This window comes from Mesocricetus auratus, unplaced genomic scaffold, assembly GCF_017639785.1.
Source record: "Mesocricetus auratus isolate SY011 unplaced genomic scaffold, BCM_Maur_2.0 Super-Scaffold_100003, whole genome shotgun sequence".
In the NCBI taxonomy this organism is placed as follows: domain Eukaryota; kingdom Metazoa; phylum Chordata; class Mammalia; order Rodentia; family Cricetidae; genus Mesocricetus; species Mesocricetus auratus.
Window position 1 is genome coordinate 948,555 of NW_024429188.1, and position 16,324 is coordinate 964,878.

Genomic DNA, 16,324 nt, shown 5'->3' on the forward strand with positions numbered 1-16,324 from the left:
ACAAAGACACTTGTACTCCCATGCTCACTGCAGCTCTATTCACAACAGCCAAGACATGGAGAGAATCTGTTCGGCAAATGATAAAAGAATGAAGAAAACATGATACATATATTCAATAGAATAGTATTCTTCCGAGAAAAGAATACAATCCTGTTGTTAGTTCAACATGGATGGAATTGAAGTTCTTTATTTTAAGGAAAATAATGGAGGCACAGAAAGACAAGTACCAAATGATCCTACTCACGTGTGGAATCTCAAAAAAACAAAACAACTCAACTTATACAAGTTGGAAGCGGAAAAATTCACTACCAGAGCTTAGAGACAATGGAAGGAAGATGGGTAAAGACCGATCAGTGGGAACTAAGCTATGGTTTGATGAAGCCCAGAACCCTGGAATTCTATCACATAGCATTCTGTGTAGCTTCACATAACACTGGGCTGGAGAGATGCCTCAGCCATTAATAATGCTTACTGCTCTTGCAGATGACCTAGTTTCAGTTCCCAGCACCCACATAGTAGCTCACAAGTCACTTGTAATTTCAGTTTCATGGGGACCCAACATCCTCTTCTGCCTCTAAAAACACTGCATGCACAGTGTACTCATGCAGACTCACATACATAAAAATGAGCAACAATCAAAAAACAGAAACTATTTTGAGAATTTCATTATAAAACAATAAATGTGGGGTTGGAGAGACAGGTCAGCAGTAAAGAGCACTTGCTGCTCTTCCAAAGGTCTTGAGGTCAATTCCCAGCAATTACATGGTGTAACACAATAACCTACCTATAGTGGAATCTGCTGCCCTCTTCTGGCATAAAGGTGTTCATGCAGATAGAACACTTTAAAATAAACAAATCTTTAAAAACGAATAAATTACTGTTTGAATAAATTACTATGTTTAACATAAGCTGTACATTATTCAATGTATACAGCTATCCAAACATGACATGGCATCACATTAAAGTATATGAATTTTGTTTTTAATTCAGCAGTTAAAATACATTCAAAATGCTAAAATGGTCATTGAATATGCAATATAAACGTAAAAGTTCCAACCGAATTAAAATATTTCTAAAAATTTGATCAGATGTCAAGGATATTGTGTACTGTGTATATAACAGCCAAGAAATATAAATCATAAAATGGCCTTGGAGATGGCAGTACCACCTCAGTCAATAATCAGAGCAAGTCTCTGTTCTGATACCATATTGGAATTATGAAGTTTTAAACTATGAGAGATTTTCAAAATACTTGCTTTACAGGCAATTGAGCTAGTCTACAGTTATATCTGGAAAGAAGGGGAAAAGGGGGCTCACGGAGAGGCTGGGTAACAGAAGAGTAGAATGACATGAACAAAACCATGAGATTTCAATTTCTGACTAGAGAGCAGTGGGAGAGGAATAATACTGCATTTAAAGAGAGGAAACAAACTTGACTGCTGACTGAAAACATGAGGTATTAAAGAGTTTTGTTAATTATAAGGTGGGATAATGGCACCACAGCAGTAACTACTTTTTAAAAATTGATGAGAGAAAATACGGAGCTGGATCCTGAAAGGGATGAGGAATATGGAGAGGTTGTGTCCTCTTGCCATGACTTCACTCACAGACTACACCCCAGAAGCATTCTGGGAATGACTGTGGGCACAGAAAAAGAATGTATACTCCAGAACTGAGCCAGGCTTCCATCTGCTTTTTCTCTTCTGCTTGCTGAGACATTGTTTTCTTGACTTACAAGCCACCATCTGAACTCAGGCCTTGTGTTAATCTTTTTGGTTTTGTTTTCACATTGTGCTTCTTCATATGTTTCTTCCATCATTTCAGAAGCATCGCACGCAATCTGTAATCACATGCGGATTAACCCCTTTGTGAAAGGGGTAGAGTAAACCAGCTAGCAGGAGCCGGTGTGGCAGCAGGTGAAGATTAGAGGATGAAGTTATCAAGAACTGCTTCACTGGGGCTAAGGAGATGGCTTGGTGTTCCCAGAACCCACATCAGGTGGCTCACAACTACTTGGAACTCCAGCTCAAAGGGATCCAATGTCCTCTTCTGACCTCTGTGGGCACATGCACATACAAGGTAGCCACACAAACAGGCATGAACACAAATATACATAAAAATTATAGAAGCAACCATTTTATTAAACATCCTTTACTGACTGCTCAATCTCCCAAATCAATTTAAGATGCCATTTTCCCCTACATTCCTATTTGTCTCTGCCTGAGTAGCTTCGTTCACTGGCTTAAAAAAAAAGTACAATCAAAAGAATCTGAAGCAGAATAGGAAGGCCATCTATTTCCATATTTTTTTTACCATGGCTTCTGATGATACTGAGAAAGGAACTACAATAAAAGTTGTTAGATGAGCATAGCAGAGGTTGCACACTCTTTTAATCCCATCACTCGGGAGGCAGAGACAGGCAAATCTATGAGTTCAAGGTCAGCCTGGTCTACAGAGTGAGATCCAGGACAGCCAGGGCTACACAGAGAGACCTTGTCTCAACCCCCACCCCAAAAGATTTATTTTATCTTGAAATACGTATGCATGTGTATGTGTGCACATGTGGGTATGTGCACATGATTTATTTTATCTTGAAATACATATGCATGTGTATGTGTGCACATGTGGGTATGTGCACATGATTTATTTTATCTTGAAATACGTATGCATGTGTATGTGTGCACATGTGGGTATGTGCACATGGTGTCTAGATTTCTGTGGAGGAGGACAGGTGCTGGGAACTGATCCCATAGGCCCTGTACATTGGCACCAAGCACTCTTAACCCTGAGTCATCTCTTTAGGCCCAGTGAAGCAGTTCTTGATAACTTTATCCTCTAATCTTCACCTGGCATCATCACACCTGCTCCTTCTAGCGTAATTTTATTGAATCGCTTTCACAAAGGGGGTTGATCCACACATGATTACTGATTGCATGAGATTGCTTCTGAAATGATGGAAGAAAGCATATGAAGAAGCATGGAGAAATGAATTCCCTGGACCTGGAGTTACATGTGGTTGTGAACTGCCTATTATGGACACTGGCAACTGAATTCAGATCCTCTGCAAGAGCAGTATACACTACTAACCACTGAGGCATCTTCTCAGCCCTACATGTATGATTTTCTATAAGATAATTGGTGCTGATGTATAAGTAGACATAATATGGAAGTACCTAGTTAAACTTTTTAATGGGTTTTCTAGGTCCATGCTTTAGGCCTGGAATTCTAAGGATGTCAAAATTCTGAGTATTAAATACAAAGTGGAGACTATTTTGTAAATTTCCTCTTTGGCCAAGGCCATTTCTAGGACAAAGAATGCTGCCCACAAAAATACTATGAGCACAAGGGCTTGTGCTGAGCTAGTCCTCGATCTATAGCTACTCCTGAACATTAGTCAGGAATATCCAGAAAGGAAATGGAATAAAGCATAGAAACGAGTATCTCCTCATTGCTTCGATGAGAGATAATGCCACAGACCCTGTTGAAACTATCTATCCTGGGTTGGGCTTGTACAGACCAAGCGTGCTTGTAGATTCTCAATTTTTCACTAAAATTGTCTGCTATGGTACTTACTTGTTATCATCACATGGCTTTGAGACAAATGTTAGAAGGTGGTTATTTAGATTCTAGTGTTTTAATATCTTCCATAAAGAATATCATTACATTTTCTACCTGGACATACTGATTTCACATGCACTTGTTGTATTGACATGAATCTGGCCTATAGCAAGTAGTTCCTGGGTGTCAGTGCTTCTACAAGCAAGCTCCTTAAGAAACTGTACTGCAGTTAAAAGCAGCCATCAAGGCTCCTCTTACTTTTGTGACTGAAAGACAATTATTCCATATCTATCCACTAGTATAAGCAATGTTTTGCTTGTGTGTATCAGTGATTACCTTTTAAATGTGATCAAAATAGTTTTAGTAAGAATCCTGATATGCAGTATGATTTATCCTGTATTGTGTATAAAAGAATCATCATGGTTAAAAAGGAAAAACAAATAAACAACAACGAAACAAAGAAACAGGAACGATCCACTTTCTTTTCTCATTCTACACAGCATGTAGAGATTCTAAAGACTTGGAGATTCTAAAGAAGAAGGATGTAAGGAATGAGTTTACAGCCCAGGATTATGGTGACTGCCTAAGAGGTAGCTCCATATTCTATTCTTCAATGAACATAAAAACTACAGGTTTGATAGCTCATATGGAAACTGATGTAAAGCTCTGCATGAGATTTTTCTGCTTAACTCATCTTTTTCTTTCTTTAATACTGTGGGGGCAGTTTCAGGTTTTGAGTGTTCTCTAGTCAATAATTAACCACTCTGCAAAGAAAGAGAATGGTTACTTTCCCCATTTGCTATTTTAAAGCCTGAAGCTACCGCTTTTTAGGCTTTCTGATTCTGTGAACAAAGCTGTGCATGGAAAGTCCAAAAACTTGGGAGTCGTTTTAAAGATGTTTTACTTCCCATAGTCCTCCTTACATGCCCAGGATCCTAATCAATTTTTTTAAAAGAATATTTGAATTGGCATTTTTCTTTTTTTCACATTTTGTGTTAATTTTAATGACAAAAAAGGGCACAGGAGAAAAATCCTGATATTTCACTTATATTACATAACAAGGTGACCAAACTGGACATAGAGGATAAATTATGAAACAAATAAATTTACGTATTTTTCTATGACTTTTCTTCAATTAGACTTCTGTATTTTATAAGGCTGATGTAAAGAACACTGGCAGAAATATGAAAGGCCAACAAGAAGAGTGAATTGGCTTTTTTCTTAAATTCATCATTGACAAATTAGCAGAGATCATGGAGAAAGGCAATTCTACAAAGAAATCCAGAAAAAAAGTAGTCACTTTTATAAATATTTAAGCTCTTAAACATGTGATGAAGACAGCCTTGACTTTAGGAGACTAGGGGAAATCAACTGAGGAAAACTAAACTGTTACTTCTCATTTATCTGAAATAGCTCTGATGTGGAGCTTTAAAGTAGGAAGGCAAGACAAGAAAGAAAATGAGAGAACAAAATACTGCAGGCAGCGCAGTAAGTAGAAAGGAGAGGAAGGAGTGTTGTCATGGTAACAAGATAAAACCCAGGCTCCTCCCCAAGAGAAAGATAAAAGCTGTTTTTGTACACAGGTCTCTTCTAGCTTTGCTCTGGGTTTAGACTAATCATTTTCATGCCTGGGTGCACTTGTGTGTGCGTACACATATATTATGCACATTCATTATTTTGGTCGAAAAGCCAGTTTAACCCTCTGTAATTCCAATCCTTCTCCAATAATGCCATGATGTGTTTCAGTATTAGAGAAAAATCGACGGAGATGAATATTATTAAAAAGCTAAATTTAATTTAAACCTAGAGAAATTTTGAATCTTATATCTTCACCATCTCAATAATATTAGGGAATAAAGGACTATTGGACAATTCCTCTTTACACAAACTAATGAATGTGACAATTTTAAGAGACTAGAATGTTAACAAAAACACTTGGGGGTAAAAGATAGAAAAAAATGCACACACCTGTAATACCAGAACTCAGGGGACTGAGGCTGAAGGATGTTAAGTTCCAGGTCAGTCTAGACTACATGACAAGAGTCTTTCAAAAAAACAAAACAAAAACAAACCAAAAAATCTATAAAAAACCAGAGATAAAACCACAGAATATACATATGCACATACAATTTATATGTATATATATGCATAATTGCATATATGAATTCTAGGTATTCACTTACTATACAGCATGGAAATATTAGTGCCTAGCTTGAAACCAAAAGAAGAGGAAATAATTTCTTTTTAATGTATGACTGCATTTAGTGATACATCATCAAAGTTATTGTAACAACTATATGCTTGTTGTAACATATTATACCAAGCAGAAGGATGGTCACCCAGAAAATATCTATTCACATCCTAGTACCCATAATCAATGAAAACCACCTATTTGGGAAAGGGATAATTACAGACAGAATTATGGATATTAAAGCAACCACTTGGATTACCTAGGGGGTGGAATTCAGTTCTTTATAGGTTCCACAAAATGAGGTGATTTGAACACACAAGTAGAAACCAGAGTGATGGGACCATGAGACAAAGAATGCCTGCATCAACCAGGTATGTGAAAAGTCGAGGAACCATTTCTGCCTGACAACTGATATGACAATTTGGTGGTCCAGGGCAGTGGTAACAACGTGCTTTGAGACTTCTACTTCTAGGATTCTGTGAGAATGAATTTGTTATTACCATGGAGGGCAGCTCACAACCACCTGTAACTCTAGCTCCAAAAGGGTCTAATGACTCTGGCCTCCAGAGCATCTGAACTCATATGCCCCATAAGGACACACATTTACATGCACCTAAAACAAGTCTCAAAAAAGGGGAAAAAAAGCAAGTAAGAAATGTTTGTTAGGACATGAAAATCATCAACAGTAAGGTGTGAGATAGTTCCATGCTACAGCTGACAATACGGGACAAGAAATGAATGGAACTACATGAATGACTGATAGAAATCAATTAGTATTCTGGGAGTATGAGTGCATTAGAGATTTATGGGCATTGGTCTGTCAGGGAAAATTTTATAGAAGAGATAGAATTGAAATGTGGGCTCCTAAATGTGGTAAGGATTGGACTGACTCATTTAGTCACAGTCCTAGTAGACAAAAAGAAGTTTAAGAAAAATATGCCATTGAAAATCTCTCAGAAATGCATATATATTTGCATTAGATATTATGGAAAAACTGTTCATTTGGGGGATGTGGCAGTTCTGATAGAGTTTTATACAAGAGTGGGATTATTTATAGGTGATGCCCAGCTACTGATGGACAAAGTTTCTTGATGCAGCTTACTTTCTAAAGTAGAAAAAAAGTATGTGTGTGCATATGTGAGAGAGAGAGAGAGAGAGAGAGAGAGAGAGAGAGAGAGAGAGAGAGAGAGAGAGAGAGAGAGAGAGAGAGAGGACTATAACAGAACATTTGTAAAATGTTAACAGCCACAGGATGTGCATGGGAAGAGGCATGTATAATATGATAAAGCACTCACAAGTTTCAACCAAGAGATTCCACTTCAAGAAAGCAACCAGAAACTAGAAACAAAAGATAGACAACAGCCAAGTGCTCATTTGTACAGTATGAAAACATAGAAATCCAGAAAACGGAAAGTACCATGAACATCCTGACTTAGGAAGTTTTCTTATAGTATTACTATGTAGACCAGGCTGACCTTGAACTCAGAGATCTGATTACTTCTACCTCCTGAATAGAGGATTAAAGATGCTGACTATCCCAATTACCTCTTTTTCCCAATAGGACAAATATTTAAATCACTGGACCTGGAGTAAACCATTTCCATAAAGTGAAGAGGCTTTAATAAATTGTTAAAGCCCTAAATAAAACAAAGACTGGGTTGGAGAGATGGCTTAGAGGTTAAGAACACTGGCTACTCTTCCAGAAGTCCTGAGTTCAATTCCAGCAACCATATGGAGGCTCACAAGCACCTGTAATGAGATCAGGTGCCCTCTTCTGATCTGCAGGCAAAATGCAGGCAGAAAACTGTATACATAATAAATAAATCTTTAAAAAAATAAAACAAAGACTAAGTATCATAGACATACCTAGGAAGATTGAGAAATTTTCTTCATCAGATTGGTCTTCAAGCAGTTAGTGGGGGCATTTCTTAATGACTGATTGGGAGGGGATATCACTGGGCAGGTGAGGCCTGAGTTACAAGCAAAGCAAGAGAGGGAAAGCAAGTAGTGTTTCTCAGAGGTCTCTGCTTCAGTTCCTGCCTTTAAGTTCGTGCCTTGACTTCCTTGATTGTGAACTATAATAAATTAACCCACTTCTCCCCATGTTGTTTTTTTTTGTCACAGTGTTTACCATAACAACAGAAACAAGCTAGGACACTGAGACTGATTTTCACAGTGAAACAAAGAATTGCTTTTCTTTTTGGACAGGATCTCCTTGGGCTAGAACTCACCATCTTCCTGGTTCAAGCTGAGTATAGGGATTATAGCCTTGTACCACTACATTTGGTACCTCGAAGTGGCAACTCTTTCTAACTCTGTAGTCTGCTGATCTGGTCAGTCTATCAGGTTTTGGACTTGCTGTACCGCTATAATCACAGGAGTCAGTTTCCTTAAAATTAATATATATATATTAATATATATATATATATATATATATATATATATATATTCGTGTCTCTATCCTTTTTTTCTACTTTCTTTCTCTCAAAGTACTAGGCAGGGTTCTCCAGGGAAACAGTTAACAGAGTCAACAGGATGCCTCTTTAGAAAACTCTAATATACTGTTCAACATGGCTACTGAAGAAGTTAAACAAAGCACACAATCTTCACCATACCTGAAATTTGGAATAGTGGTAAACAAATGATCGTAGCTCTTTACCAAAGACTACAGGGACAATAGAACCTGTTTCTTCGAGGCCAGATAGTTGAAATTCACACCCAGACATTAAGTCAATATTGGAAAAAGCTACCTTCTTTTATCCCTTCTCATTTTCCATACATACCATTTGAAAATGGGGCTTCATGAAATTCTAGAATGCTTAAGAGATATTCAATTCACAAAGCTCACCTGTTTGTATGCCTGCATTGAACCACTTTCTGAATTAAGCTGGACCTCTAAGTTGTTTATGAGTCGATCCATATCTAGGAAAGATACAAAAGGAAAATAGTTTTTAGAACAATATTGTCCCCATTATATGCATAGAGTACGATATGTATACTTGGTTTCACCTATATAAAGTTTTTTAGACTAAATTTATACTGAAGTTACAAAAACATTCTAAGCTAATCTACTCACAGGAAAGAACATCATTTGTTCTGTATATTAGCCGCCTACTTCCTATAAGTACTTCCCTTCCTTCATGTAAGTGAATCTATTTCTTCCAGCCTCTCCATCCTGGCCTATTTTGGTGACTATCACTATACTTCCATAGCTTCAAAAAATTTCCGATCCTGGTCCAGTTCTTGTTTTCAGTAAGGACTTTTAAACTACTATATGGGTATTTGCTCTAGTGATATATGTACAAAGACAAACCAACACACCAATTTATCTATACATCTTGAATCTCTAAGCCAAGCATGTTTAAAAGCAGTTTTCATCTTCCTCTGTACACAGCTGTTTCTCTTATGAAGAGATGTGCTAATGGCTTCATTCAAATACCTTGAATCAGTCATCCCATAAAAAGCACCTATGTTTTCCTCTGTAACAGCTTTTGTTTGCTTTATTCACGGTCCAATTTCACCAGAGAGGAAAATAGAAGCTAAGGAAACAAAGCAAAATCTACAGCTTACTGACAAATTAGCCAGCCAATTTCAGATAACACTTGTGCCTCCTCAACCCTGTCCTATCTTAAAAAGGCCAGACAGGAGATCACTTGTAACTAGCCCTAGCTAGATATAACAACCCGTCAAGGGTGCTATATGAATGCAAAGGAAAAAACAACTTCTGTAACCCTTCTCTAGGCTTTCCTGGCAGCAACCAATCAAGCTCTTCAGCTATTGAGTGCCCCCCCCCCGATCACAAGAGAATTATCTGACATAATACTGTTTTTCTCCCACCACAACCTCTTTGTCCAAGTTAGGAATTGTAAAACGCTTAGCTACTCCTTCTAACATCTCTCATGTCATGTTAATGGCATCATTTGAATGTTCTAATATAACTTCTTCAATTTTATTTCATGGTTTCCTGTAATGTGTAGTCGCAAGTATCTAAAATCTCTCCCTACAGTTTCCTACATTTTTTCCCAACCTTGTCCTTAACAGGAAACCTACCCCCTCCCTCCATCCTTTCTTTGCTCCCCTTTTCTTTCACTGAGAGTGAGACAGGGTTTCACACTGTAGCCTAGGATGGCCTGGAACTCAACTGTGTAGTTCAGCCTGGTCTCTAACACAAGCAAATCCTCTTGCCTTACCCTGCCAAAAGCTGGGATTACAAGTATAAAATATCATGCATGATCCCTTGCTCCTTCTTTTTGTCAGTGTCATGATAAGCCTTCAGAAATATGTTGAACATCTATCATAGTTTTTCAGACAATGTCCTTGGTCCTTAGAATACACAGCGATATGTGGTAAGAGCTTAAATGTTAGAAGTCAAAGTTTTCTGAGTTCTGGTCCAAATTGCTCTTATTCCTTACTATACATTTTCCCCACTGTTCTAACCCTGGGAGGCGCTATAGAAACATCAGTGCTCTGCAAAAGACCATGTGAAATCCTGTCATTTGAGATGGACAAGTTGACTTATGCAAAGACAAACACATTTTCAAGTCAGAAAATGTGATTCCTAGGCATCTAACCCTCAGATCAATACTCGCTATTACATGCTTAACTCACGCAGAGTCCAAACTGGTAGGGTTATGCCTCATATAGCCTCTGAATTGTCAAATGAAATTGGAGACAGAAGTCTTCCTTTTATTTCCCAAGGAGGTTTCCATGTATATTACTGCTTTTCAACTAAGAATGATTTCCTCATTTCCTGACATTCAACAGATGAAATAATTGATATTAAGTTCATTGTTTACTTTTTCATGCTGTTATATCTTGGCTCCAAATATGCAAATCACCCTCTTCTTACTTCTTTCTTTCTTCCTTCCTTTCTTTCTTTGCAGGGGTGCAGGGGCGGGTCTTACTATGTTGTGACCCAGGGTAACCTGGAACTCATAACAACCTCCTTCCCTGCCTTGGTTGCTGAAGTGCTTGGATTATAAACACTACCAGCTCAAAACTTTGTAATAATAACAAACTTTGTGATAATAACAAATTGGGCAAGGGATTTTGAGCTCCTTGTGACAATATTAATAGCACCAACACATAGATTATTGTAGGATTTCTTATGTAAATAAGTATACAAATGAGCCTGGCAGTGGTGGCACACACCTTTAATCCCAGCACTCAGGAGGCAGGGACAGGTGGATCTGAGTTCGAGGCCAGCCTGGTCTACAGAGTGAGTTCCAAAACAGGCTCCAAAACAATACAGAGAAACCCTGTCTCGAAAAACCAAAAAAAAAAAAAAAAAGAAGGGAGGGAGGGAGGGAGGGACAAGGGGATGGATGGATGGATGGTGGGCAGGCAAGCAGGCAAGCAACGTTTTAGAATTTTGAAATTCCAAATTTGTTTAAGTACCACACATATATTTTCCACATTGATGCATTATATATCTTGTAGGAAAACAGGTTTATGTTAGTGCTGGAAAAGGGACTTAGGATATCATTCAGATTCACTGTTTACCTATAGCATGGTATTAATGAAGTATAAAGGGACAAGGTTACCGCTTTTGTTTTTGTTTCCTTTTCTTTTGCTTGTTTGCTTTTTGAGAGTGCTGCAGTAAATAGTACAGAATGCAGGGCCTTCGACATGTTAGGTAAGTACTCTACCACTGAGCTATACCCCCAGCTCTGGCACTGTTTTCCTGTTAAAAAGAATAAATACATGATTGGCTCATTTTATCCTCACAACCATTATGTATATTGGTGTTTTGCCCACACATATTATTTGTGTGAGTGTGTCAGGCCTCCTGGAACTGGAGTTACAGACAGTTGTGAGCTGCCATGTGGCTTCTGGAAATTAACCCTGGGTTCCCCGGAAGAGCAACCAGTGCTGTTAACCACTGAATCATCTCTCCAGTACCAAGGATTACTTCCATCAGGAAAATCACAAAAGGTGCAAAAATACAGTCACATTGTAAGGATTCTTATTATTTTGTTAATCAATTTATCTTCACAATTCTGTAGGTTCACATTCTGCAGCAACATCTGCATGCTTCTCAGTCATGCAGATAGCAAGTAGCATAGCCTCTAGTGTTTTCATCCATTTGGCCTCTTCTCAGATAATGATTATTAAGTCCCATTTTTCTCTTATACAAGCATAAATCAGATAGTACTGTTGATGCCATACACACACAAGGAAATATAGGATCTGAGCAATTAAGCAATGCTAAAGCCATGCAAGATGGAAATGATTGAACTAATCAGGTATGATGCTCAATCCAAAATCTCTTTTTCTACCTAAAAATACTTGAACATTTTCTTCTTGAGATGGCATGATTATTACACACATGAACTCCCAGCAGCTATGGTTACCTGCACAATACTTACAAAAGCCCAGCATGCATGGAGAATCCCACAAGACTCTGCCTCTAACTAACATGCTATTGTAGGTGAAACACTTTGGGGGTGTGGCCATTAGTAGGTTGCACACGCTCCCTCCAGTAGATGGCTCCACATCCAAGCACACATCGGTAGCACTAAGTAGACTTAGTGTTTTTGGTTTTTTCTTTTTTTAAGATGAGGAAATGAAGTTGGGTGGGGGCATATGGAGGAAAGTTGGAAAAGATATGTTCAATTTCATTATATACATGTGAAAAAATATGCAAAGAATAAAATTTTTAACTAAAAAAACTACACCCTTGCATTTTGGAACAGTTGAAAACAATAATGGGGTGCTTTCATACCTTCACAATAAGCTCTATTATTGACAAAGAGAGTAAAGGTGCTCACTGATTGTGGTATTAATCATAAATGTGCAGCAATCACAATGGGCACACAGCACTTAAGTATCAGTTGAGAAAAAGAATATAAGGCCACAGTGGCAAAGACTCATTGCTCTCAAATATCATGTAAAATCTTACTTTATCCCATCATCTAATTACTTGAAAGGAAATGGAATCCAGATTTTAAATGAAATCCAACTTTAAAATGTTGGCAGTCAGCCAATTTTTAAGAGTATGAGATTAGGCAAAGTGGCTTGATGCCCCCCATTCATACGTGAACGCCCTTATTCCTGAGGTGACTAAATTTAGAGATATGGCCTTTATAGAAATAATTAAAAGTAAATGAGGTCATACAGGTGTGTGCTCTAATCACAGAAGATCAAGAAACACAGGAGAGTTCTGTCTCTTCACTTAAACAAAGAAAGACATGGAGAATACAGCTAAGAATGCAGTCATCTTGGAGTTAGGAAAGCAGCTCTCATGATACATCCACCTATGCTGAGACCCTGGTCTTTGAATTCTAGCCTCTAGAACTAGAGACATAGAATTTCTGTTGTTTAGAACACCCAGTTACTGATAGTTTGTTATAACAGTTCTATATATACTACATACTGAGTTTTCATTCCTATTAGAAACACTACAGACTTTTTGAAATATCATGAACATTGATCAATACAAGAGTGGTTAAATAAATTGTGGTCTAACAATACAGTACAAAAAATTGTACAGTCACACAGAACAATGAGGAATTCTTATAAACCTATAGGGAAATATCTCCAAAGTATATTTTTAAGTTGAAAAAGCAAATGGTAGAACAATATGTAGAATGCGTTACTATTTATGTATAAAAGGGAAGAGGGAAATATAATTAAGTTACAATCTCAAAATTAAGTTAAAAATATTAAGGGATTTAAAAATGCGAATAAACATGTAGAGACAGAAAAAGGAAAGTGATATAATTATATTTTAATTTAAAATGCATAAAGACAAAACAGAAAAATGAATCAAATTAAAAGAATTACAAAAGGAAAAAAGTTGAACAATGTGCATGTGTGTATTCATTATTTGATATACTTTCATATCTCTACAAAGAATCACAGTAAATTAATAACTTTAGTTGCCTCCCCTGAGAAAGAGTAAGTGGCTAATGGACAAGAATAAGAGGCAGTTTTCATTGTGTAACCTTTTTTTATGTTGGGTCTTGAGTCATATGGAATGTTATGTACTAAAGAAAAAATAAATATCTGTTAAGTGAGAGTTTAAAAAATTTTAGGGAAAACAAAACATTTGTATGAGCTGAAATTGGTATATAGGCTAATTATTTAAGCCTCTCGTCTAAATTAAGATTGTGGCAGCTTTTAGGATTTAAAAAAAGTAGTTAGGAAACAAAGACAGGCAACAAAATACTTTGCCAACTAGATGGATAAGGAAACTAAGAAAGAAGAAAAAGTTTGTATTTTGTGCAAAAGACATGAAAAGCACAACAACTACAACTATATTTTCTCACTGCTTATACTTTATGCTTTCATAAATTCTTTAAAGCATTTTCACAAAATTAATTTTCACAAGCATTTCACAGTGAGCACTATGTTCCTCAGTGCCATTCAATCCCAAGTAGTCTTTCCCTAATACACAGAGGAGAACATTCAAACGCACAGTTTAAATAACTTCACCAAGGTTATGTTAATGGCAAGTTGTAGAACAGGGAAAGGGGAAGGGAAAGTCTTGAATGAGCAGTGGGTAACTCTATGGATGGGAATAGGCTCTATTTTAGAAATGGTAAGGTGGTGGTTACAGAAAAATGCCAAAATTTTAGTGGTTTGAAATATCTCCGTGGGGGGAGACAGTTGGTTTTTCAAGACAGGTTTTCTCTGTGTGACAGCCCTGGCTGTCCTGGAACTCACTCTGCAGACCAGGCTGGCCTCAAGCTATGTGATCCGCCTGTCTGCCTGCCTTTGGAGGGGAGTACAGGGATCAAAGGTGTGTGGCGTCTGTCTCTGCCAATGCTGACTCGGCCACTGCCGCCAATGCTGCCTCCGCCGCCACCACCAGCAGCAGCAGCAACAGCAGCAGCACTGAGGCTGCCACTGCCCCTACCAGGAAGGTTTGAAATATCTTGACAAGGTACTAGCATTACATTATTGAACCTTCAAACTCTCACAGACTAGGAAAGCAGCAATGGCAGAACACTTAATATATGCAAGACTCTTAAGTTCAAATCCTATCACCATAAAAATACCAAAAAATTCACATTGCACTTCTTAAAAACTTAAACATACAGATAACATCTTTTAGCATATTATATAGACCGCCTAGCATGTTCTGGACATTTATAACTAACTTCCTGCTCAATAATTTATATGAGACATCTCCCCTTCATACAGACAACATTAAAGTAAGACAATAGAGCAAAATTGGTGAGACCCTTCACTTAAGTACGTTATTTACAACTACAAAGGACCATATCATTTGAGAAATAAGAGGCTAAATGATAAAGCTGAGTTGAGGTTAATAAAAAGAACAGAAATCCTACTTCTACTTATAAAATCTAAATAAATAACATCAGCCTGAAAGAAAGAAAACCAAACATGGTCTCAATTTGTCTTTGAACGGAGAGATAACACTCATCAATTTATACTCTACTTAGTGGTTAAATTGTAACCACACTGGATGATCATTTAGGTCAATCACACCAGCCAGTTTTCTCTTCACTTACAAAAAATATGGCAGTTTAGAATAAGACCGTAGGCCCCCGGGTGGTAGTGGTGAACGCCTTCAATCGCAGCTCTCAGCAGAAGCAGACGATCTCTGTTAAGCCGGCCTGCTCGGTCTACAGATCAAGTTCCAGGACAGTCAGGACTGTTACACAGAGAAACCGTGTCTCAAAACACTAAAAAAGAATAAGACCTTAGATCACAATCTCCAAAATATGTACCAAGTGTTCACAAGGGAAAGGTAATTAGGTAAGTACTGTGAAGATACAATGATATTGAGTGTAATCAAGTAGCTCTCGGTCTCAAAGGGACCTGGGGCTTAGTTATGAATACAAATAACCAAAATACGGCAGAGGTTTAAAATGAAATGAGCTTTCCAAACTTCTCAGTGGTTACTATGGTTCATGCCTAGAATTCTAGCACTCAGGAGGCTGAGGCAGGAGGATTAAGAGTCAGGCCAGCGTGGTGTAAGACCCTGTTACCCATTTTTAAATTTCAATGGAATGCCAGATATACCAGATACTAGTTTCAATAACCAATGATACTAAGAAATAAACAAGCAAAATACCATTTTTCCCAAGCCCAACATCCAGTATGTCAATTTGCTAAATGAATTGTGTATTCCCAAACTGTTTTTCCTTCATGCAACAGCTTAAGTGAGTTCATAAATCACAACTGACTCAAAGCAAGGGTAAACATATAAATGTCCCAGGCTGGAGTGATGGTTCCATGTGAAGAGTGCTTCCTATTCTTCCAGAGGACCCAAGTTTCGTTCCCAGCACCCACGTTGGGCAGCTCACTATCACCAGTAATTCTGGTTTCTTCACATAGGCAGCAATTTACTCATCCAGATACATACAAAAGCACATAAATAAATATAATGAAAATATAAATAAGAAAATAAATAAAGCATCTAAATGTAACAAACATTAATAAGTCACTGCCAGAGTACAAAAACATGAGTAGTCGATCTCCACCTCTTCACATGAGAAACAAAACATTCTGTAACAACTAATACTATCTAGTTTTGGGATCTTGGCAATTAAAAAAAATCAAACAGCAGAACCACTAAGAGCCACATCTCTGAAATGCATTGAC

At 37.6% G+C, this 16,324-nt stretch overlaps 1 protein-coding gene across 1 annotated transcript in view; it reads right to left on the reverse strand.

The window, feature by feature from the left end:
• Window positions 1-15,396, reverse strand: part of Klf8 (Kruppel like factor 8) — a 31,192-nt gene extending 15,796 nt beyond the window's left edge. The window contains exons 1-2 of the mRNA XM_005086979.4: window positions 15,229-15,396; window positions 8,598-8,671 (exon numbers count right to left, since the gene is read on the reverse strand). Of these exons, the coding sequence (XP_005087036.1) occupies window positions 8,598-8,669 (72 nt within the window). The 5' untranslated portion in view covers window positions 8,670-8,671; window positions 15,229-15,396. The remainder of the gene's footprint in view (window positions 1-8,597; window positions 8,672-15,228) is intronic.
• Window positions 15,397-16,324: the final 928 nt, after the last annotated feature.